This window comes from Mus caroli, unplaced genomic scaffold, assembly GCF_978045245.1.
Source record: "Mus caroli unplaced genomic scaffold, Mus_caroli_1 scaffold_12, whole genome shotgun sequence".
NCBI classification, from domain to species: domain Eukaryota; kingdom Metazoa; phylum Chordata; class Mammalia; order Rodentia; family Muridae; genus Mus; species Mus caroli.
In genome coordinates, this window is record NW_028227267.1 from 56,916,959 (window position 1) to 56,941,803 (window position 24,845).

Here is a 24,845-nt window from a genome sequence, read left to right on the forward strand (position 1 = left end):
TAAAATTCAAAACTTTAGACACCGGACGTGGCGCCACAAGTAGAAAAATCACAGACTGGCCCTCATGTGACAGGTCATAGTCACAGCATAATACACAGAACAAAATGCCACATGGCATGGCCTGCAGGTACATGTGTGATGTAACATGTCTGTGAAAGAGCGACTTCCCACGAAGAGTTGGGTCTTGTTTCTGTGCTGTGTTAGCTGGGTATGTGCAGATAACCCCAGACCTGAAAAAACTCAAAATCCGAACTAGTTCTGGTCACAGGCATTTTGGGTAAGGGGTTCTTACCGATGGCACTGTAGTGTGCATTAGTTTGTCATGATTGGCTCTACCTATGGCCTACTGAATCCCGTTGAACTTTTTGTGTGTATTTCTTTTGTTTTCTTAGACACTACCTCTCCAGCAAGCTGTCAAATCATATTTCCCATCCATGGTCAGATGCAGAAAAGTAGCTGCCTTGTATCTGATACCAAATAATCCCCTTTCCGTCCTATCTTTAGCCCATGAGGAAACTGTCTCTACTTTGCCCTGCTGTGTACCGGGCCAGGCATTCCAGGTTGTCTCACTGCAAAGAGCTTCACCCACAGACATTTGTTTTCTTCGCTTGAGTTGTTTTCTTAGCAACTTTATTATCCAAATGTGTGAAGTCTGAAAATCTCTTAAATCAAGTTTTTTTTCTGTCTCTGTGTGTGTGTGTGTGTGTGACACATTACAATTTTAAACACTGCCAAATTGATATGAAAATTATAGTTCAGTAGTTCTCTGTGAGTATCTAATGGCATGCTGGCACTTAATCACCCCAATGTATTTTTGTTTTGTTTTCCATTGTCCTGTGGTGCTGGGGATCTAGCCCACAGCCTTGCACATGCTAGCCACGTGTTCTGCCACTGAGCAACATTCTCACCGAGCTGTCCCGTGTTCATTGGAAAATACACTCTTGCCTTCTGGGAACATTCCCCATCATAGCGTACCTTGTCTTATAGCGGGAATGTTCCCCACCATAGCATACTTTGTCTTACATTGCTGTTTGCCTCTCTAAGCCCTCGACTTTTGCCTAGTACAGGGTTGGTGCAGAAGAGTGAAACATAAAGATGTTAAATGAAAGGATTAATCAGATTAGGAGAGAACATTAATCAAATTAGGGCTGACCCTCATCTCTATTTCCCTCTCTGACTATCCCGAGACGTATTGTTGTGTCCGGCCAGCAGATCACAGGTCTGGGTTCTAGCCTGGAAAGGCATTTTGGAAACCTGGAAGAGAAGAGGGGCTAGGCGGGCGAGAAAAAAAATGTAGCTAAGACAGTCATTCTGATCAAAGCTCAGTTTTATTATTTTGCACGGTTATGAAGTAGGGGAAGGGGGCCTGATTCCCGCCAAATAATCTTGGGGTCCAGTAGCAGGGTGACCACGTGATGGCTTCGGAACAGCAAAGAGGCAAGCTCCAGCAGTGGGCATGGCAGAATGATTGAGCGGCAAGCTCCACCCCTGAGCAAGCAGGTTTCAGGCTGGGGGAGGTTACAATATATAATGTGATTTTGTTGCCTTTTGGGGGTTTGATTCTATTTTCTTCAACTCTATAATAGTAGATGTGTTTCAAGGTAGTCTTGAATCAAAATGAGTCTGCATTGTAGTCTATTTCAGTTTTTAAAATGGCAAAGTGAAATTAACTATTGTGAAGAGTCGTTTGGGGGATTTTGTAGGCATAGTCAATGGTCTGGCCACACTTAACCCTACAAAAAGTCCTGCAACCATCCATAGCTTCATGTTGGTGTCTGGCGGGGACAGGAGTTTGGCAATTGCTTCCAGTATGAGGCCTATGGAGTAGAGCCAGATGCCTCATACCCAGGATAGCAGGGAAAGTCCAAGCCAGGCTGCCTTAGGGTGCAGGGAGTGTCTGAAGAGGGTAGTGAATACATGAGGTCTTGGAAAAGGAGCTCTCAGTAGCCCTATCTATTTCCTTAAAGCATACTAATACTTACTGAGGGCATCGGAAGGAGGTGAAGCCCTCAGCGAGAACGTTTCTACTGAGTTTATGCTTCGTGCCAGTCTCCACATCTCAGTCATAGTAAAAGTCAGGCATTGTCCCAAGGCTCTTGCCTTCAGTTCCTGAGGCCAAGACGGGATAGACCATTTTGGCTAGAAGGAAAAGCCTTCAGGAGCCTGGAAAGTCCTGGAAAGCCCAGACTACCTCCCTAGGAAGTGAGGTATGCCCAGAGTCTTTCTTTGTTTGTCTTACTGCCCTTGGTTAGTGGCAGAGCACTGTGACCCAGCTCTGGCACTGAGATCTTTTCACATCAGGCTCTAGGTAAACATTTTAAAATGAGCCCAAGAGTAGGATAGTGGTTAGGGCTAGGGTTTCCTTTGTTCTAAGGTGCTGTCTCTACCCCACTTTTTCAGAATAGATTTTTAATCAGATTTTTAATAGAGTTTTAACTCTAACTGAATTGAAGTAGCCAAACTCCTAGGTAGACCACATAGCTTCTGTATACTCAGCTCATGTCCTATAGTAACCCCCTTTATCTCATTTTTTTAGTTTGTATTATATTATTATTAGCAATATTATATTACTATATAGTATTACTATATAATACTATATTAGCATTGGTCAAACATTCTTACTTGGAGCAGGGCGATTCCCCTTCCTCCAGTGTCCTGTCACCTAAGGGACAGTCAGCGCATTGTGCTCTACCTTACCTGTATGTTGGTGGTAACTGTTCTACATGGTCTCTGTTACTGTAGCTTAACACCAGTGGGCCAGTCCTCTTCTGTATACTTCTCAAAAATTCGGTCTATTCTTGGGTGCTTGTGTGCTTTCCTAGGCATTGTCGAATCAAGTTACTTATTTTTTTTTAAAGTATAAGAATTGTGTATTTCTCTGTGTACAGCAGCATATCTGTATATATGCTGTATCTGTGCCATATACCAATGTCAGGATTGAGTCTTCAGATTCATGACGAGGGAATAGCTCACCATTTATCGGGTTTCTTAAAAGTCTTAGAATAAACTTTTAATGTCTTCTTTCTAAGACCTTGATCCACATTTGCCAGACTTATTTCTAAAAGCTTCACCCTTCATACTGCTGTAAATACACTCAGTGACCTTGGGCAAGCCCTTGGTTCCAGGAACCTGCCTGTAGACTTGGACCCGCGTCTGCATCATTTCTTCTGCTGTGAGTGCTTTGTTCTCTTTCCAGTCCGCATAGCTTTTGTTTGTTTCTTTTTCTTGTGTCATTCCACCCTCTGAGTAGAAGCTGCGTATGAATGTGACTTGCCTTGATCCTGATTGATGCTTTTGTTCAGCCTGGTTTTTAGAGCAATGTTTCCACTGTTTTATCATGAAGGGAGACGCTTATTATGGGTTTGGTACAGATGCCAGGGAATGCAAATTCCTTCCAATTTTTAGCTTACAGAGTTTTGTTTATTATTATTTTTTTAATCATTAATGATTGCCATGTTCTACCAGATTGTTTTCACCACATCTCTTGAGGAATTGGATAATGAGTAGAAGTGTTAAGAACTAGCAGTAGGACACCTTTACATTCTAGAATTAAACAACTTTCATCTTGAATTTGTATTTTTTTTTTAACACAGAGCTGACTTCTTGGTACTTTGTGAACAGAGAAAACTTGGGTTTGTGAGAGAGATTGGACAATGACTTTGTTTTCACTGGTGTTGAGTAGAGGCCATTTTATAAAATGAGCTATTTAGTTGGTGTGTGTTCCTTCTTTTTCTGCTCTCTATAGTTTTTTTCTGTTTTTAAGTAAAACTATAGTCATCTGTTTCATAGAGCTTTGTCAAAGTTCATCTCTAAAGCCATTTATGATTTACTTTCTCTGGAGGAAGATTTTTAGCAAGTGGTTGGTTTTTTGTTTTTTGGTTTTTTGGTTTTTTTTGTTTGTTTGTTTTTTTGTTTTTTTTTTTTTGTAGTTGTTGGACTCCTTGACTGGACTTTCTTCTTAATAAGCTTTGCTAAGTTGTAATTTTCTAGAAATTTAACCCAAGTTCTTAAGTTTATTGGCATACTTATTTATAGTATTCTTTTATCTTTCATTTTCAGCCTCATCTGTAATTATATTCCTTCCTACTCAGCATTGTTTCTCTCGCTTTTTCCTTTACTAATCTGTTTTATTAGGATTTTCAAAGAGCAAATACCAAGTCTTCTGCTTGGTTTCAGTTCACTGATGTTTTTTGCTTTGTTATTCTTCATTTCTTCCTTTCTTGTTCCATCCACTTCCTTCCTTCCTTCCTTCTTTCTTTCTTTCTTTCTTTCTTTCTTTCTTTCTTTCCTTCCTTCCTTCCTTCCTTCCTTCCTTCCTTCCTTCCTTCCTTCCTTCCCTCCTTCTTCTTCTTCTTCTTCTTCTTCTAATTCTTCTTCTAATTCTTCTAATTCTTCTAATTCTCCTCCTTCCTCTTCCCCTCCCCCTCCTCCCCCTCCTCCCCCCTTCTCTCCCCCCCCCCCATCCTCCACTCATTACATAGCTCTCATTTGCCTTTGAACTCACTATGTACACCAGGATGACCTTAATTCATTGAGATCCACCTCCCTCTGTCTCCCAAGTGCTAGGATTAAAGGCTTTCCTGATTTCTTAAGGTGACATTTATCTAATTGTCTTATGTAATCTACACATTTAGATTTGAATGCCATCTGCTTAAAATTTCATGATGCATCGCCTCAGCTAGTTTCTATAGTTTTAGTATGAAATAGCTATGACATTGTTCATTTCCTTTGTGATTTTTGCCTTTGGCCTAGGATCTTTTAGAAATGTAGCTGAATTTTGCTTTGTTTTCTTTTGTTTGTTTGAATCACAGTCTCCTGGAAGTCAACATTTAGTCCAGCCAGCCTCCTGGGTGTTAGCACACTTGTATGCACTATATGCACCATCAGGCCTGGCTGACTTAGTGGGCTGTCTGGTGTGAATTCTTCATAGTTTGTAGGGATTCACTTTGGCAATAGTCCATATGTGCTATAGCAGATTGTGTATTTTATGAACATTGTGTCCAGGATTTTGTCCACCTCTGTTGACTTTGCCTTCTAATTCTATTGTTTAGATCTTTAATAGACAACTAACTTCTTTCCTAACAAAAATTGAGGTGTAAGTCTTGCATGGGAGGGTGGGTGTACTGCATTCCCTGAGTTCTGTGTACTTTTGCTGTCTGTATTTGGATAGTATATTATTGATGCATAAAAGCACCATTCACCAAAGTTGTCAAGCTCATTAAAAAAAAAAAAAAAACCAAACATTTAGAAATTGAAAAATAATGCATCCAAACCTTTAAATATTGTGTTAGTCCAATTTAATAACGTCTTCACACTGTAAAGCCTGGAGATAGTGGATTACACTTTAGAAAAATACAAAGGCCCTGTTGATGATGTATGCAAATATGGACTTGTGTTATTATCACTTACTATTTCTAGGTAGGGAAGTGTGGAGCAGGATCAAGGTCTCTCCTCAGATGCTATCATGCTGCTGGTCTTTACTTTCTTCGGGTTTCATAAAGCCAGATAATTATCATCCTTATGGTTCATATTTAGACGAAAGCCTTTCTTGCTGCCCAGTTAACCCGAGCCCACTCACGGCATGAAAGGGACATAGGTAAGCGCTACAGTTTTTCCACTTTGGGGCTGTAATTATGTCTGATGCTGAAGAGGGGAAGTCATGAGTAAATGAGTGTTGGGAGTCAGAGCTAGCTAGCAAAGCTCAGCTTTGGGTACAGAGAGGGTGCCCTGGACTGCTGGAGGCTGTGAGGACACGGTCAGCCAGGGCAGCTGGCGGGGCCTCGAAGACTGAGAATGCAGGAATTTAACTTGAGCCATTGGGCAAGTGTGTGGTTATAGGATGGATAAGTTAATTAAATACCAGAACAGGACTTCCTGTTGAATATCTGGCAAAACCATGGATGTCTGGGCTGGGTAGTCAACCACCAGTTCAAGACGCATAGCTCCTACCTTTATAGTCAGCATCAGTGTTTCTTACCATTGAATCATTGAAAGCCAAGCCTCCGGTTGGTTAGTTGGTTGGTTTTCTATTTCAAAGCTGATCTTTAAATGTGAAATTTCACTAGTACAGTGCTGCAGGAGGCATTGGTGGTGGTGGGGTGCCGGCCTTCTGTCTCTTCTGTGCTTCCTGTGCACGTCCCAGTGCTCTTCTCCTGTGATCCGGGGAGGAGCCCAGGCATTCAGTGCTGTCTCTCCACTGCTCGGTCGGCTGCCTCGGACGGTCTGATAACGTGTGGTGAGGGCAGACCTTGGGCGTCTCCTCATCTGTTCTCTCTTCTCCTAAGGAATGATCTCCAGTCTCCCAACACAAGGGCAACCTACTGGGGACGAGGCCAGCGTCAGGCCTGGGGAGTTCTAGAAAGAGGGCTTGCAGGCTTTTCCCGATAGAAACTCTGATGGATAAAGTTTACCCAGTAAATATTGTTTTGCAATAAATTTACACACATATTCTGAAACTACTTTCAGGGTAGTATGTCAGGAGTGACATGGAAAACCCCCTGCAGAAGACTATTGATACTAAATGTTTCCTGACAATCACAAAATGGAAACATGCTCTTTACAATGTAAACAAGTTCTCGGGAGGGCTAGGCGGGGCAGGGGGGCGGGGCGGGCATGGTGGTACTCTGTAGTTTGCAGCATGAGACAGTAGTAAGGGGGGCTGGGGGGCGGGGGGCTGGCTGGCATGGTGTGGACTTGGCTTTGAAGAAGCAGGTGGGCGGAGCTTTGGATACCTGTGATGTGACAAGGGATAAGGGACATGCTGAACTCCCTTGGGAGATCTCAGCCAGAAATGATGTCTAGCATAGTGCTGTCGCAGAGAGGACCTTAGAGTCTCCCACAAGGGCGTCAGTGCTGGTTTGGGAGAGACTGAGGGGGCTCTGAAGAAAGTAAGTTTACACACAGACTACAGTAGTATGTAGCTTAACAGGGCGCTACCTTGTGCACATGCCATTTTTTCCTTAAGGAGTTTTACATATTAGAGTGTCTTCTTTTCTTGGTAGAACGTACATATAATTATTTATTTCCAAGTCAGTGCTTTGAAGCACTTGTATTTTTAAAATGTGGATAGGATTGAAGGAAAGAAGCTCAAAAACTGTCTAAGTTAGGGTTCTACTGCTGTGAGCAGACACCTTGACCATGGCAGCTCTTAGAAAGGAAAACATTTTACTGGGGCTGGCTCACAAGCTCAGAGGTTGGTTGCTACCTGTGACCTAACCCATTTAAAAATATTTTTATTTAGGTTTTGAGAATTTTCTACTTGCATGCAGTACATTTTAACCATACTCACACCCTATGGCCCAACTCCTCCCAGGACCATCATCTACCATCTAATCTACTTTTTCAGGCAACATACAACACAACAGACTATTCCTGGAACATTTAAACTTGAAACTTTTAACATAGTTTTAGTGTGTGTGTGTGTGTGTGTGTGCGTGTGCACACGTGGTGCAAGCTTGTACAGAGGTCAGGGGCAGCCTGCAGGAGTCAGGTCTCTTTCACCTGTAGTTTGAGGTCAAGGTCAGGTTTTCAGATTTGGCAGCAGTAAAAAATTTAACTTTTTACTATTTTTGTCTTTTCTTTTAGTTTTCCAAAAAAGTGGTAAATGCTCTCACACTCTTTATCTCAGATAAAATATGTGCCAAGTAGAAATTTATAGTTGTTGACCTGGAATGTTGGAATTACGTGTTTTGAAGATCAGAATTTTCCGGGTGGTTAGAAATTAAAATGCTTTAAATACTGTAGATTTTTAGTTTTAGAACAAGCTTGAAGAGCTCTGGCCAAATGCACTTTAGACACGTTCCTGTTTCTGCATTCATGAAGTGCAATGAGTGTTTTAAGAAGATAAACCGCCTCACAGCTCCTGCTCTGTCCGGGTCAGGTTTTGCTATCAGAGCTGCTTGTCCGACTTTCTGGGGAGCTCCAGCCTTCAGGCCTTGCTGGGGCTCCAGGAAGAGGTCTGGCCTTCTCGTGGGGGCTCCTGTGAGTTTCCTTCCTCCTCACCTGCTGGATTGCTTAGAGATACATCTACTGTGAAAACTGTAAGGACTGGGAGAAACATGTTTTTGTGTGCCTACCTACCTCCAATTCTGGACCTATCTCATTCTCCTACCGACATTTTCCCACATGTTCACCTTGCCAACCATTAATTATATGCTAATTGTGTACTTGAATACATAATTATAATCACTGTGTTTTATATTACCACTATAACACTGTTAGGGAGAACTTGTTGGGACATTAATGAAAAACAAAAACAAAACTTTGCGTGGGGATGGCTTTGTCACTGGATAACAGAATGCTTTGATGGTGGGTTGTATTTTCAAATGGCACAGCTGCCACCTACTCCCATAGCTCCACCTCCATCTGATGCAGTTAGCAGGATTATGATTCTTGGGGACAGAAGATGATGTTTTATCTTATAAAGAAAAAGGTATAATCCTATTAAAAAAAAAAAAAAGACCCAACAAGACAGCATTTCTTCAGAGGGACCAGCTGCAGTGCAGTGGAGTTTTACAGCAGGGGAGAGATTCTGCTCCCACCATCTCCAAGTACAGGAGGACATGGGCTTGTCTGTGGCAGAGCATTGGGATGGGTAATTTGGTGGATAAAATATTGCTAAACAGGAAGTGTCAGGGAATAGTCTAGCTAATCAGACCTACAGAATATTCGGTGGCCTTAATGGTCAGGCACCACTTGGGGTACTGATAAGGGGGTTTTGAGGACTCAGTCTTGAGTATGGTGGATTCTGGGTAAATTGTCTGCTGTGATTTGGAAATGGAGCATGTCCCAAATATTTGTTTGCTGGAAGTTTGGTCCTCTGTGTAGCAGTGTTGGGGTTATGGAACTTTCATTAGTATCACCCTATAAGAAATAACTGTGGTTTTTAAGGGACCTTGGTTAATTCCTGGGGTTGGTTGGGTAGGTTGTTATAAGAGAGCAGGCCTTTGCCCGTCTCTTCATGTGGGCTCTTCTGTACATGTTCCCACCATCTACCAGGAGATTCTCGTTATTAGAGCCACCTAGTCTTAGACTGCTAGTTTCTGAAAGTTTGATCCTAGTAAATTTGCTTTCTTTATAAATAAACACCCAGCCTCAGAGACCTTTTTAAAGCAAAAGAAAACAGTAAGCATGCTGATTAAGCAGGATTCTCCTAAAAGTGGACAATATCTAAATTAACATGGAAACCTAAATTCAGAGAGCTGGAACTGAGAAAAGAGAAACCTGTCCTCCCTACTCGCACAACAGTAACTTACACTGGCAGTTTATGGGATGAGTGAGGAGTTGGCTGGTATCGTTAGCATACTTCCTTTTTAATTTGCATTTTATCATTTTCTTTGAAGTATTTAAAGTAAAATAATTGACATCTAATGCTCACCCACTTATAGCATAATGGCAATTAATAGGACTAAGGTGCAGAAGTTCATAAGTGAGCTTAGAGGGATGTTGTTTGTGTGTCAGTATTGGGGTGTTAGTACAGTTGAATACTTAGAGGCCAGATGCTCACATTTTACAGGAAATTGGGGTTAAGTCCTGTGCTTGACCCTTGAGCCTTGGGGGAACTGATAGAATAAAAACTGTCCGGTTTTTCAATAGTATTTTTTTTTTAAATACCAAGATGGGCTAGAGTATAAGTTCCTAGAGAGCTGAGATTTCTGTTTTCTTTTTGACCAACGACTATACCAGTCAGAGGAAGGGCAGGCTGTCTGCAGATACTTGTCCAGTGACCTATCCCTTAGCTAAAGCCACGGAGTCTGGCTTGTGGTACTGATGCATACTGTCTTGTCATACGCACTGAAGCGTTACAGGCATCTTCGTGCACACCTTTAGTAATTCGGACTCCCCGTCCTTTCTCAAGCATTGCTGCCTTCCCGTCAGGAACGCTTTACTTTTGAAACACTGACCCGTTGGGTGTGTCCCACCCTCCAACCATGTAGAAAGCTTGGCAGGTCGATGGCAGCATTACTGCAGGACGAGGCAGCTAACAATCGAGCTCTCCCTGAACCCTAGAAACTTGTCCTGAGTTGGAGGATGCAGACCAGCCCTCCATGACAGAGCACAGGTGACAGTGTTGACCCTTTCAGCAGGCAAGAGAAGCCAGAAAATGTCATGGCGGGGAAGATGTGGCAGCAGGGGCAGGACACTGGTTGGTTGCATTACATCTGCACTTGGGAAGCAGAGATTGATGGACAGCAAGTGGGGCTGGAATAGAAAGGCCTCGCCCCAGTGATCCACTGAGGCTCCACCCACCTAAAAGCGTCCCAACCTTCCTGTACAGTGCCGCAGGATGGAGGCCAAATGTTCAAGCACGGAAGGGCATGAGGGAGTCTCACCTTCTGCATCACTTGTCTTTCTTCATCTCTGTCTTTGTGAATTTCCAAAACTGTCTCTTTCTTCATTAGGAATCGAGTCAGTTCCTCCTTACTCTGGCTCTTCTCTGTAACCGGGTCACAGGAAAGAATTGTTCCATCCGAAAAGCCTTTCAGAGTCCTGTGGCAGTCACTGCTCTGGGAATGGAGATAGCAGCAGCTGTGAATGAGCCCACACTCCAGTAGCTAAACTCCCACTCACCTGCCTCCGGTTTCTTAGATAACGTGTTTCTCTGTAGAAGGAATTTTAGCTTTCTTCAGTAAAGAACTTACTCACTTGAACTACATTATTCAGTTTTTCCCCAAGTGTATAAGTGTCATAGGATTAGGTCTAATTAGTTTCATGGAGAAAGCCTTAAATAACATGGACTTCATACCAAGTTCAAGCCTTGTAGTCTTCCAGGTTGGAAAAGTAAGAACATGAAGTTTATCACCACACTGATGTTTGAGAGTATCAGTCCAGTTTAACCCTGTCTGGCACTGTGGGATAGCACTTATCTCGGCATTTTAATCTTCTAGGCTCTTTGTCGGTTATTATGTGCACTTGAAAGTTAAGAGAGCACTTGAACATACTTGCTGGAAACAAAGGAACACAAGTCTTCCCTGTGGGGTTTAAATAGATTTGAAAGATCAGTGCCAATACCGTCACTCCCTCTAATCCTGTTTTTGCTTGTGCAAACCCTTATTTGACAGTCCTTCTTAAAATTAAATGGAATGCCTTCAGTCATGTTATCTTGTCAACTAAAATATTCAAAGGTTGTTTTTGCAGTATAATGAGATCTGCCATTCATTTTTTCCCCCACGCAATGTTACTTTTAAATTTCCTGACCCTGAAGTACACTTGTTGAGGTGGCTTATTAAGCAATTTACTGATGTATATATTGTTTTGTTTTATGAAGCCACTCCCAAAAGCTATGGTGTCTCGTCTCTGTGAATCTAAGAAGGTTTGCACAGCAGCAGAGATGCAACTTCAGGTATGTGTGTGCGCCTCATGCTAATGTTTTCCAGACATTATCCCATATATACTCACAATTTGAAGCTCTCGCCAGTGCTACACATTTATTACAATAATTATGATTCTGAACACCTTTCACCTCCGTTCAAGGAACTTGGCCAGAAGTTCCTTGACACATGAACTTCTCACAGTATCTGTATGAGGGTCACGGGAAATCTGAAATATGGTCATTTCCCATTTTTACCAAGGAAATCAAAGCCCAGCAGGGGCATAGAGCCAAGTGAGGGCTCAGACCCAACCATCTGTATTGTTACTCTTTTTCTGTTTTTTAAAACAAATTGTGGCCCTTCCTGTGAAGTTTAAACAGTAATTAGTTTTAGTTTTAGGATATAGGCAGTTTCCTGGGTTATGAGATGAAGACAGGGGCGATCTGATGAGCCACTGGATGCCAGGTCGGTTACCAGCTGTTCAGATATTTGTACTTACTGAGATTGTTTGTGGGAGTGTCTTGTCCTTATGTCTTAACAGTAATGAACAGTCTGCACACTCACCTTTGACCTCAGCGGCACTCTATCATGATCCAGTTAGCTCTTTCACATGGAAACTGGTCTCCAGTTGCTTTTGGTTTTTAAAAATTCTCTACCCCAAACCCAAAAACCAAATCCAATTCCTAGCAAGCAATAAATGAGCTCTATTTTGTTGTGTCTTGGTATGTATGCTACCTAGGGGTATAGTGTATGCCCGGAGCATGCAACAGGCGCTGGCTTCAGTCCCTGACTTTTTTTTTCTTTTCTTTTCTTTTCTTTTTTTGTTTCAAGACAGGGTTTCTCTGTATAGCCCTGGCTTTCCTGGAACTCACTTTGTAGACCAGGCTGGCCTCGAACTCAGAAATCCACCTGCCTCTGTCTCCCTAGTGCTGGGATTAAAGGTGTGCACCACCACGCCTGGCTAGTCCCTGAATTCTTTAGTGAGGAGAATGGTTATATAGCCATAACCATGAATTTTCATTATTCAATGGCCATGCATGTAAGTTCAATTAAAAATAATTTTAATTTTTTAATAATAGTATTACCTGGAGAAAGGCATTTTATAACTTCGTTTTGATTTTGGTATCTCAGTAATGGCTCAGGCTGGCCTAGAATGTGATTCTCCTGCCTCAGCCTTTCGGTGCTGGGATCGCATGTATGTGCATCCCTGGCGATGAAACCTTTTGATTTGCTTTTGAAGGTCTCATGGAGCTTTCTCTCTGAACCACTGTTCCAATGATTTTATTTTAAACCAGGAACCAACTGTTCTTTTCTGCCCATCCAAAAGAATAAGCCTGAGAGAGGGGAGCCATCCCCGATGATACATGTGGTATGCCCTGCTCCTGAGCTGCAGTCCAGACAAGCGGGTAAAGTTCCGAGGTGGTCTAGACGGTCTGTTAGACACTGTGGCACTCCTTTTGTCATGCACTGTCTCACAAACGGACTGAGTCCTTCTGTGTGATGCTGAGGCTTGGTTCCGGGAGTGCAGCAGCTGGGTGAGCAGGGTCTGGGCCACTGCTCTGTTACTGTGACACAACACCATGATCAGTGCTAGCGTAAGGAGCAGAGTCGTTTGGCTTACAGTTGAGAGCAATGGCAGAGCAGGCACAGTAGGCAGGAGCAGGCACAGCAGGCAGGAGCAGGCACAGCAGGCAGGAGCAGGCAGCCTGGAGTGTGCGTCCTAAACTTCAAGCACAAGTGATGTGGAGTCTAATTCCCAAAGCCCCCTTCCAGTGACCTACCTCTTCCAACAAGGCCACGCCTAAATCTCTCTAAACTAGGACGCTGCAAGTGTTCCTAAAAGTCCACATTTCCGTCGTTTCAAAGGCATAGTGGAAGAGACAAAGCTCTTGGATTCGAGCTTGTTTGTAGAGTAGGACAACAGTGTGCCTCCTCGGTTGAGGTTAGAATTAAGGTTCCATTCGTCACCATTTACTCTGACAGCTCTGGGCTCTGGGGCTATCGTTTTCCATTGTGACTGCTCATGACGGAACTGAGAGCGCAGTATTTAACTGTATGTTTGGATAACCAGCCTGAAGAACACAATGTTTATATTCAGAAAATGTCTGTACTCTTCCCCGGGAAGGCTTAACTTAGCTTTATAATTCACAAGCATAATTCTATATGTAGGCGAAGGCAGGGGCCAGAGGTCATTTACATGTTTTCTTTTATCCAAACTAATCCTCACTTCTTTCAAGTCAGCAGCTGGGCATCCTCTGCAGATTCCATTTCTAAGCCGGAAAGGCTCGCCACAGCAGTGTAATTGCACATCAAACTGTCTCTTTAAATAAAACACTGCAGCTTTCTTAGGAGGTAAATCCACACGGTGTTACCACTCCAGCACTCAGGTTAGATGTCCTGGTGAAACAAACCTCTTAGGAGGTAAATCCACCCGGTGTTACCACCCCAGCACTCAGCTCACATGTCCAGATTTTATGTCCACATTTTCTTTGGTGCTTTCCTCTGTCCCACGGCCACTTTCCTCCACTCGGAAGGGAGGGGTCTTCCCCCACCCCACCCCCGCTGCACCACCCCCCAGCTGCTTCCTTTGTTCTTTCTGATAGAGATCTGGCATCTGCTGTGGCCCTTGCTTCAAACTCTACAGCAGCTGCGTCAGGGGCTGCCCCTGCCCCTCCATGCTCCCCTGCACTAGATGTTTTCTGCATCCTTTTCTGTGCAGCCGTGTCACTTAGTGCTCCTTCCATTCTAAATGCAACGCTAGGACTCTGACCACCTCACACCTCTCGCTGATGACAAACAGGATCCAGGAAGAAACCAAACAGGATTTGTTAGATACAGGGACCACAAGCTGTAATTCGATTTTTTTATTTTAACATATTTATAACTGCTGCCTAATTCCAGTCTTGTGGCCACAAATTTAATGATGGATAAGGTTCAAAATTGAGCAGCAACCTTGATTATGGAGAGCTCGAGGGTACCCCTTTAAGCTCTTGACTGGTTATATATGGGGTTCAGAGTGTGTCTCAAATAACACATATTTATGTTCGTGAGTCTTTTCAGCTGTGGTTCATAATTGCCATTCTGGTGCACTTACGACATCTTTGACTGACCACATCTTAAATACAGGATGGACTACCAAAGCTAAACAGAGGTTTCTGTCTGCCCAGGTCTTTTATGCCGCCCTGGATCAAATCTACCATGGCCAGCATCCCTTGAAGAAGTCAACCACAGATATCCTCATGGAAACACAAGAGCAGTTTTATGGCTTGCCCTATGTTCCTGACACTGTAAGTCTGCATTTTAATCCATCATGCTGTGAATGGCTCTGCTCATTTCTCTAGATCACCATCAGTACCTCCTGGAGGACTTGAGATCCCTGCGTTTGTGTTGAAGTTGTCCATGGGCAGATGTGAGGAGCCTCCTGCTCTGTGCATTTTCTCTTTGCTCTTAGTGTGTCCCATTATGCCTAGGAACCCGGGATTAGTCAGTCTTCTTTTTAGTTTGTTTTTAATTACATATATATATGTTGAGACTCTCCTAGTATTCATTGCAAAGAGAACTAACATTTATTGAGTACCTTACATTATTCCAGGGGTTGTGCTATATTCTTTATATCCTGTCTTGTTTAGTGCCCTGCTGAGCTAGAGGGCAGGAGACTGGTTGCCATTTCTAAGTCCTACGTGCCTGACTTCATAGCACTGCTTTGGAAAAAGAACTCCAATTTCCCTCTTAAACCAGCATAGTCTTGTGAGTACTCGCCTCTCCTCGGGCCTACTAGTGAGGTCCTTCCCAGGATTAGAGAGTAACAGACTGAGATGGAAAGGCACGTTAGACTTTCTCTGGTTAGTCCCAGGTTCCCGTGGAAAGAGGATCAACTGATTGGCTCAGCAGTGTAGACTCATTTCTCATGGCTTCCCAGTTGTAGGTGTTAAGAACTCAGGGAAACTTGACACTACACTAGAATGCTTTCTAAGGATTTAAGCAGAGAGGGTATTAGTTGAGTCTTATAACCGGAAAGGTGCAGATGTGTCTGGCTCCAGCTAAACTGAATCTAGGTCTTCTATGACATCACTGCACATGTGTGTCTTCTCTGTTCTCAGCGCTGTTGTTCTCTGGGTTTGTTTTATTTCCCCTGTCCAGGAGGCGAGCTGGCCACAGGTGGCTTGAGATTGTATCCTTCCAACCTAGTCAGTCCAATAAGGAATTAATGCTAAGAGAATTCCAAACTATGGGAAGACAAAGTCAGGGCCAAGTTAAAGGATTGGGCATCAGTTGATGTTCAAAGACTAAGTTAATCATTAAATTGTAACTAGCCCCCAGGTCACTGTCTCCTCACTAGTAAATATGTTCAGAAATAATTTATATGCCATTTGAAGGACTATTTGACCTTGACAGTGCTCCAAGTCATTAGGTTCTTATTGTCTTAGAAGCTTAATGCTCTAAATATACAGAATCATGGCCCCAATTGCCTATTTTTGATCTTCTATCATTTATTATTCTAGCCTGTGATCTGTTGAACTCTTCAGTATACATGATAGGGATGAAGACAACCTCTTAACTATGGAAGACAGAATAGTAGCAGTTTCCTAGGTTTCAATAACTTACCTAATTTGTGAACTTTGTGGGGCTTCAGTGGGGTGTTTTTTGTTTTGTTTTGAGTTTTGTGGGTTTTTTCTTTTTGTTGTTGTTCTCACCAAATATTCTACTTAGCTTTATAAAAAAAATAATAATAATGCAAGTTAGGACTAAAGAGATGTCTCAGGGGTTAAGAGTACTTCCTGCTCTTTCAGAGGACCCAGGTTCAATTATCAGTGCCTACATGGAGGCTCATAGCCATCTGTAACTCCAGTTTCAGGGACTATGACACCTTCTTCTGGCTTCCATATTCTATAGGCTGGCTGTAAGCACAAACAAAGCACACACACACACACACACACACATACATACATACACTGGCGGGGAGGTGGGGTGGCAAAACACCCAAACAAAAAATGAAAATAAATAAGTCTTAAAGGAAAATTAATGCAAGTTCAGTTCCATACAAAATAACTACTGAGGAGTGCGCCTCATAAATAAACATAGATGGGGAAAAGACCGGACACTGTCCAGACCTACAGAACTAAGTGTGGCAGGGAACATGTCTGCCACTGTCCCTTACCCCGTGTCTTAGTTAGTTTTCCATTGCTGTGATAAAACAGCATGACCAAGGCAACTTACAAAAGAAAGCATTTAATTGAGCTTTCAGTTTCAGAAGGTTAAAGTCCACGATGGCAGAGTAAAGAAACAGCTGAGGGCTCCCATTTGAGCCGTAGGCACAAGGCAGGGAGAAGGGGCACACTGCAATGGCACAGTGCTTTTAAAACCTGAAAGCCAACCCTACACTGCCTGACACACCTCCTCCAACAAGGCCACACCTCCTAATCCTTCCCAAACACTTCCACCAACTGAGGCCCAAGTATTCAAACATATGAGCCTATAGAGCCTCTTATTCAAACCACCATAGTCATAGGCTTGCGGCCATGTCAAAATGCCAAATGCATTTAATCCAACTTCCAAAGCCCCCATGGTCTCTCACAGTCTCAACATTCTTTTCTGGAACTCAAGGAAATCTCTTAATCATAACCCCTGTAAAATGTAAAAGCAAATTCCGTACTTCCAACATAGAGTGGCACAGATTACACATCATACCAAAGGGAGGAGAGAGCACGGTAGGGACTTCTCTCTCACTCAGGCTGGTCCCCCTATTTGTGTGCCACTCTTCTTGGCAGTTATCCGATGGCTCTGATACTTCTTGGAAGCTCCAATGTAATCTAGGCTTCAGTTCCCAGCTTCACGCAATGACCTCTTAGGGCTCCATGCAGAGTCCCCTGCCATACACTGGACTCATTGGCTCTCCATACTCATGGAGGAGGATTCTACAGCCACTTTACTCATGCATCCCTCATGACCCTAACGCCAGAGCCTCATGGATGACACTGCCAAGTTTGAGTACCAACTTGGGGTGAGCTCTGGCATCCTTGACTTGCATACCAGCTTTGATTTGTTGTTACTTTTTAGGAGCAGAAAATTCCTCACGCTTGTTCACTAGTTGGAAGTTTAGCTGTGTGTCTTTCCCTCAGGGCACCACTCCCTTCATTCCATCTCTGAGCAGGCTCTCCTTTATCTCCACATCTCTTTTAGCACAAGCCTTGGCTTCAACATTAAATTCCCTAGTTCTCATTTTAATATATATATAAAATGTGTGTGTGTGTGTGTGTGTGTGTGTGTGTGTGTGTGTGTGATTGCCCCAGGTCTTTTTTTCATGGTAGGCCTACATAGGAGTAATTAATAACAACCATGCAGCAGAGTCAACATTAAGCTTTCTTGAAATCTCCTCCACCAAATAAATTAATTAGTCCATTACTTTTCAGTTCAGACATATTATTAGAGCAAGGGGAAAAGATCAGCCATATTCTTTGCCAAAAATATCATAAGAGTTAGGCCTCAGTAGTCCACACTGCTCTTTGCACAGTGGTCTTCCACACTCCTGCTAGGATGGCTCTGCTTACAGTGTTCAACTGCTTTCTTATGTCCACGTCCCAAAGATGTCCATAGCAAGGTCAGGCCTGTCATAGCCCTGGCTCCCTCCTGGTACCAACTTGTCTTAGTACTTCCACTGTCTTGGTTGTCTACATGCTACGGTGAAACACCTTGACCAAGGTAAATTATATGTGAAAGTGTTTAATTGGGGTTACAGTTTCAGAGGTTTAAAGTCTATAATGGTAGAGTGAAATAACAAGCAAGTGTAGGAGCTGGGGGTGGGAGGGTACAGGAAACCTCAAAATTCCTGCCCCTCCCAGTGACACACCCCTAACCAGATCACACCTCCTGATCTTTCTAAGATATCCACCAATAGGGGATTAAATATTCAAAAATATTGAGCCCATGAGAGCCATTCTCGTTCAGATCACCACAGCTCATCTTTTTGTTTTTGAACATGCAAAGGCTGTGCCATCTAGGGGATGCCATTCAGCCTTGACATTTCTGGGATTCTCACGGGTCCTCAGACCTCTTGCTGTCAGGCTTCTCCCATGTGTGCTCGTTTGTGTGCAGGGAAGCAAAAAGGAAGTCAGCGTTCAGTCTCCACCTCCGCCTCCTTCCGTGGATGCTGAGGAAGTGTCTGTTTTCTGAAAGTCCATCTCTTCCCCCAGTTCACCTCCTCTGTTCTGTCAGTCCTCTTCTGTGCTGCAGGCAGGACATGATGGCGTATGCTCAGCCCTCTCTTTGCCTTGTTTCTTGAGCCAAGTTGTCCAGGGTGATGGTGAATGCATCCTGTATCCCATGGAGCCGTGATCTTATAGTCTGACTGTCTCTACCTCCTGAACAGTTGAGGATAGAGGCCTATTTGCTCTGCACAAGGCATTGTGTGTGATCTGCAGCACCGCAGAGCAACAACTGTGGAAATTCACACAGTAACCCTGCCTGGGAGGAGGAGGTATGGCCATGTCACATAATAGGAACCCTAAAAGAGGCTCAGCATACCTGGATACTGGTCAGTGGATGTAGAGAAACCATTAAGTCCAAGGTTTATAAGACAACACCCATACCACACATGAAAGGCCCAGTGATCAGATCTCTGTCTCACACTGTCCATAAAGCATAAAGCAAGTTGGAGCCCAAATGTGGGAAGCAGCAGTGAATGTAAAAACATGTTGTCTCACGGGCATTAAATGTAAAGCAGAAAACTGACAAATTTAAGTACGTTTAGATTGAAGGATAAGGTAGTAAGTTTAATATAACGTAAGCCAGTCTACTCTGATAAAAATGGAAAACTAGGAAGTAGAAGTGGATACTTCCATGCACCTGTTTCCTTTTTCCTGCCTTCTTCCCTCCCTCCTTCCGTTTTTTTCTTTTTAATTGTAGTAAAAAGAATAAAATTAGGCCTGCTAGAGAAGACATATTTTTAAAACATTTTGAAAGAACATGAGACACAGGCATGTAGTAAGCCACATGAAATGACCCCCACATTGACCAAGGAATGCTGACTAAATCATATCCCATTACTGGTTTATTTTCCGTCAGTTTCGGTATGCCAGTTGAGAATACCAAGTTGGGATGGCCGTGGTACCACAGGACTATGGTACTATGGGCAGGAGTGCAGAGTGGCTCCCCCAATTTGGAGAGAGTTTGGGCATTCTCCACTAACACTGGGTGTGGGCACTCCTGAGGGCAGCATTCTCCTCCTGCATTCAGTGTATAGAGCATGCTGAGAGGTACTCTCAGTTCCAGGAATGACACAGAGGACCCTTTATAGCAGGTTGTGGATGTTTCTGGAGAGGAGTGGAGTGGGGAAGATTCTATGAGAAACCCAGGTTGTTGTCAGCAGGAAAATGAAAAACACCGTACAGGAGCAGCTAAGGGGCAGAGTTACTGAATCCAGCAGGCATAAGCTGCAGTCACGTAAGTCAGACTAAGTAGGACTTCCATGCAAAGTCACAGCCATGTAAAACTGAGCGTCGCAGAAGAGGGCATACTCAGGAAGACTGCAAAGGAAAGTGTCTCAGTTAGGGTTCTACTGCTGTGCAGAGAGCCAGGACCAGTGGCCTCAGTGAGGGTCTCCATTGCTGTGAAGAGACACCAAGACCAAGGCAACTCTTAGAAAGGCAAACATTTCCCTGGAGCTGGCTTACGGTTGCAGAGGGTCAGTCCATTATCATCATGCTGAGAAGCATGGCAGCCTACGGCAGACATGGTGCTGGAGAAGGAGTCGAGAGACTTTGTTCCACACTGGGGATAGCTTGAGCTATGAGACCTCAAGCCCACCCCCACAGTGGCATACTTCGTCCAACAAGGCCACGCCTACTCCAACAAGGCCATGCCTCCTATTAGTGCTACTTCCTACAGGCCAAACATTCAAACACATGAATGAGTCTATGAGGGTCATCCTACTCAAACCACCACCAAAAGCAAGGGAGCCACACAGTGTAGCTAGTACACTACTCTGGCTCAGGAAGGGAACCGTGTATAATAGTAGAAGTATTTATGGCTTACGTCAGTGGGTGGCTGTGTGGCTGGTGAGTTGATCATTCCACTTTATTCATCAAAATGTACTCATGCTGTTCAGAAAATCTTTGAAATTACTGAAAGGTGATTTTGGTTCCACCGTCTGGGGTAAAGGGAAAGAGTAGGTTTTGAGAGACCCATACTAGGGTGTCCTGTGCCATAGCAAAACTGATGGTGGCCTGAACCAGGATGTGCCATGTACAGGATGGTGCAGAAGCAGAGGTGAGCTCTAGGGCTGGGCCAGATGTACAGGTCGGATGCTGAGCAAAAGCAAAGGAGACAGAGTACATGGGTGGTAGCAGCCCTGTTGGCTAGAAGACAGTGTCATCGTGACTTCATAGTATCCCCACCAGGAGGTGTTTGTCTCAAATACTTTCATTCCATGAAGAGTAAAACGTTGACTGATAACCTAGAGAGTATTTGCAGGGCTTACAGAATCTATACAAAGTACCTGGATGCTTTCATTATGATCTCAGCCGCTAGGCAATGGTTACAGATGTATCTTAGGAACATTCTTTATGTGTGTTAGTTACTCTTCTTGGGAGTAAAGTCTCAGCCATATTTGGGAGATGCTGGAGGGATCACTAGCTTCAAAGCCCAAGTCTCTCCCCTGAGAAGCTACAGCGCACAGAAACACAGGTCCACTCGCCAGGGAAGAGTTCCCAGATCCGTGTCTAGCGAGCTACCCCTTGGTGTGACATGCTTTGGGAAACTGAACTCCTATCACTGTTGTAACTGTCTTTGTTCCCTGTGAAATATGGGTACTGACTCTGAGTAAGTGGCCTTATTGTGCCATCGTTTCATTAATATTTATGCTAAACCACTTTGTAAAATAAAGAAAGCCAATTTGCACTTGACTTGTTTTTCCATAGCAGTAGTTTGATGCTGGGAATCCAAAAGTCTTGTTCAGCTGGTTATAGGGTGATTTTACATCACAGTCCCACAGGCTGGTTTTCTGTTGTATTCCATCTCTTTATGGATGGAGTTCTATTGCTTTTTTTAAAATACATTTTTATTTGAATATTGTATGCATATTGTAGTGGGGTGATACACAAGTGAGTAATGGTGCCCTCGGGATCTGGAAGGGGGTTTCAGATCCCCCGGAGCTGGAGAAAGGGGTAGATGTCACAGCGTGTGGTGGGTACTGAACTCCAGCAGCCCTCTACAAGAGCAGTGCACACTCCTAACCCAGAGCCATCTCTCCAGCCCTTGTTGCTTATTTTTAATGACGTACTCCTCTCCTAAGGATCTTTTCTTTCAAAGTGATTGCACATTTCTTCCATTTTAGCCCAGACTGTGTGTGGTGTTATAATTTTGCTGCTCTGGTATTCTAGATTTGCATGGTTGTTGCTGTTGTGTTTCCAGGCCGGGTCCTTATATGCCCCAGGCTCTTCTGGGGCTCACCTGTTCCTGCCTCAGCCACCGAAGCTAAGATTGCTGGCGTGTGCCGACCACCACACTGACTGGGTTTGTGTTTCTGCGTTCTCACTTGCTCTGAGGTTGATGAGGAATATCAGGTCTGGGAAAGACTGGGAAGAGTGCCTGTACCCTCTGATCCTCTCAGTCGGCCTAGTGAGTGAGTTCCGGTACAGACCGCGAACAGATGGCTCCCACGTGGGAAGGAATGTTGGGGTTACTGGTGCTTTAAGGTGCTTTGTTGAATTGTAGGTGGTAAGGCATGGTTTCTGGCACAGCTCTTCATGGGCCAGCAGTATTTCTTAAAAATAAAAATAAAAAAACAACCCCCCCAAAAAAAAACCAGAGGTGCCTTTCTGGTTTGCAAGAGGTGACGACTGTAGGCTTCCACAACTTTGTCCAAAAGTTTGTCCAAGCAAGAGTGACCCAGACTCTCCCTGCTGTGCCAGCAAGTGTCCCTGAGTTGAACTGAAATGAAACAACAGGAAAAGGAAGGCTGGCAGACCAGGAGCATGGCCCCAGGGCCGGGCTCGGCTATCGCTGGCCTAGAGGACTGGTAGACCTGGCCTGGGAGATGCTGTGGAAAGTGAACTGACACCACTCAAGCACCCTGCGCCAGCAGTCAAGGACATGGCGTCCATGAGGAACAACTACTTTGTAGAGAATAGAAATGTGGTAAATGGGGACTAGAGAGATGGCCTAGTGGTTAAGAGCATTGACTGTTCTTCCAGAGGTCCTGAGTTCAATTTACAGCAACCACATGGTGGCTCACAACCATCAGTAAGGAAATCTGACACCCTCTTCTGGTGTGTCTGAAGACAGCGATGGTGTACTTACATATATAAAAATAAATCTTAAAAAATAAAGAATTAAAAAAAAAAAGTAAAGAAATGTGGTAAGTGTGATGTCACATGACTGTAGCCTGTCTAGGTGTTGGGTCACCATATGTATATCCCAGGACATAGGTCAAGACATGAGCTCTGTGGATTGGGGAGTTACTACCTAGAGATCTCGGAGAATCTGTGGGTGATTGTGTTAGGAAGGTGAGGGCAGAGGATGGAGTGATGACACCTCTAATGTGCAGGAGTGGTCATCAGAGGAACACTAGCCCAGCCTGCATGGTTGGACATGACCTTTTCATGGGGACAGCCATTTCTCAATATCAGCAAAACCCCCTATTTCAAACATACTATTTTCCTTTCCACTTCGGCTTCTACAATCCCAACAGTATCATGTTCTGCTCTTTATTATGTTAGGGTTGCATTGGCTAGATGGTGGCTTGAGTATTGTTTATAGAGAGCTTGCTGTGAATGTGGTCTCTGATTCCCAAGGAGAACATAATAAATGAAGGCTCACCGTACGGTTTTGTGTGCTCTGAAGGCTTCCCACGTTGGAATCGCTTGATTTGGAAAGCAGACTCCCAAGCTGACATTTCTGTGGCCACGATTGTGTGTTCAAGGGAAAGTAGCTGCTCACTTGCCAGCTGAGAGGTGGTGTGCCAAAGTGCTGAAGAGAGCTGCAAGGCCGCCCTGTGGAGTCTAGATCCGCATGCCCCAGAGGTTCATCCCACAGCCTTCCTGAGCCTAGAGTGTGAAGGGCTTGGGAGATGGTTTGCTATATAGCCCAGGCTGGCCTAGGACACATAATCTTGCCTCACCTTCCCAGTGTGGGGCTTAAGAGACATGCACCACAATAACCCAGTATGAGATCTTTTTTTCCTGTCCACTTGATAGTTTTTGAGAGCTTTTTGTTGAGTTATTTGTGTACGGGAATAATATACCTTGATATATATTATAGAGAGAACTATATGTAAATGGGTATTTTTGCATTAAAGCATATTAAAATTGTCTTCAATTTTTAGTTCTAAACATATAAAGCTTTTCACAGGGAATCCTACAAATGAATGAATGAATTTAATGGTGCTGGGGATAGAACCCGGGACATCCACATGGTAGGTGAGCGCTCGCTCTTTCCTGAGCCCCGCCTGAGCCTCGCTGTCACTGTTTAGTTCCAGTATTAATTCGGACTAGCATTGCTGCTCATTGCACCAGGCAATGATGAACTTCTCTTGTTGTTGATTTAATTTTTTTAATTATGGATGAAAGATGAGCACACAGGTCTTTCTGGAGTCGTCTGAGGCCTACTTAACAGTCTGCTGCTCTCATCTCACGCTTGCTCAGAGATTGTTAAGAAGACTTACTGGGACTCTTTACATGTGTGTGGTACCTCACACGTGTAAGCCTAGCATTTGGACTGCTGAGGCAGGAGCATTGCTAGAATTGTGAGGCCAACTTGGGCTCAGAATGACTCTCTTTCTCTTCTGTCTGTCTCTGTATATATGTATGTGCATGTATTATGTCTGCATATACAAATAAATACAGATGCACACACACAACTATGAGAGAAGTATCCCAGAGAAGTTAAATATTTATTCTTCTCTTGGGAGTAGTCAATTTACATTCTGCAGTAAAACATTTTCTTGGGACAGTTTAGTCCCCTCCCATCCCTTTGTGCCTGCTCCCCTCCAAATGGCAAATCTCAGCGAGGTGAAGGTCTTGCTTTGGAAGAACTACCTTTGAATATTTAATGTTGCTAAGCAAATGGCAGATGAAAGAAAGCCATGCTCACTTATCTTTGCTTTCGTTTATCTTCAATGTAGAGCCGTCTGGTGTATATCTAGAGACACCTAAGTGGTTAATGGCGTGTTAAATTCCTTTCCTCTTTGGCTACATAAACAACTGAGAACTTGTTTACCTTGCCTGCCATGCTAGATTTACTATGGCTTCGTAACTAAAACACACACGTGTTGTAAACTGGAACACTAATCTCACGATTGACTCATTTTCTAAAAACCTCCATGGCTGCAGCTTCTGTGAGAACTGAACTCTAGCCTTTGCCCATTTAAAACATGCAGTTGTCTGGGTTGTTTTTTATAAAGTCTTTTGAGCCAAGTCGCCAGCGTTCATTTTATTCTTGGTTTCTGTGATAGTGTCACCCACCCTTTGGCCTGTAATTTGCCGCAGCTTGGATATAATGAACTGTCCCCCAGAATGTTAGAAGCTTCATGCTTTGAGAGAT

The 24,845-nt window shown here is 43.7% G+C and overlaps 1 protein-coding gene across 1 annotated transcript in view; it reads left to right on the forward strand.

Moving 5' to 3' along the window:
- Mipep (mitochondrial intermediate peptidase) overlaps window positions 1-24,845 on the forward strand; it is a 108,462-nt gene that overhangs the window by 40,246 nt on the left and 43,371 nt on the right. Inside the window, exons 15-16 of the mRNA XM_021181536.2 lie at window positions 11,267-11,341; window positions 14,477-14,596. Coding sequence (XP_021037195.1) covers window positions 11,267-11,341; window positions 14,477-14,596 — 195 coding nt within the window. The remainder of the gene's footprint in view (window positions 1-11,266; window positions 11,342-14,476; window positions 14,597-24,845) is intronic.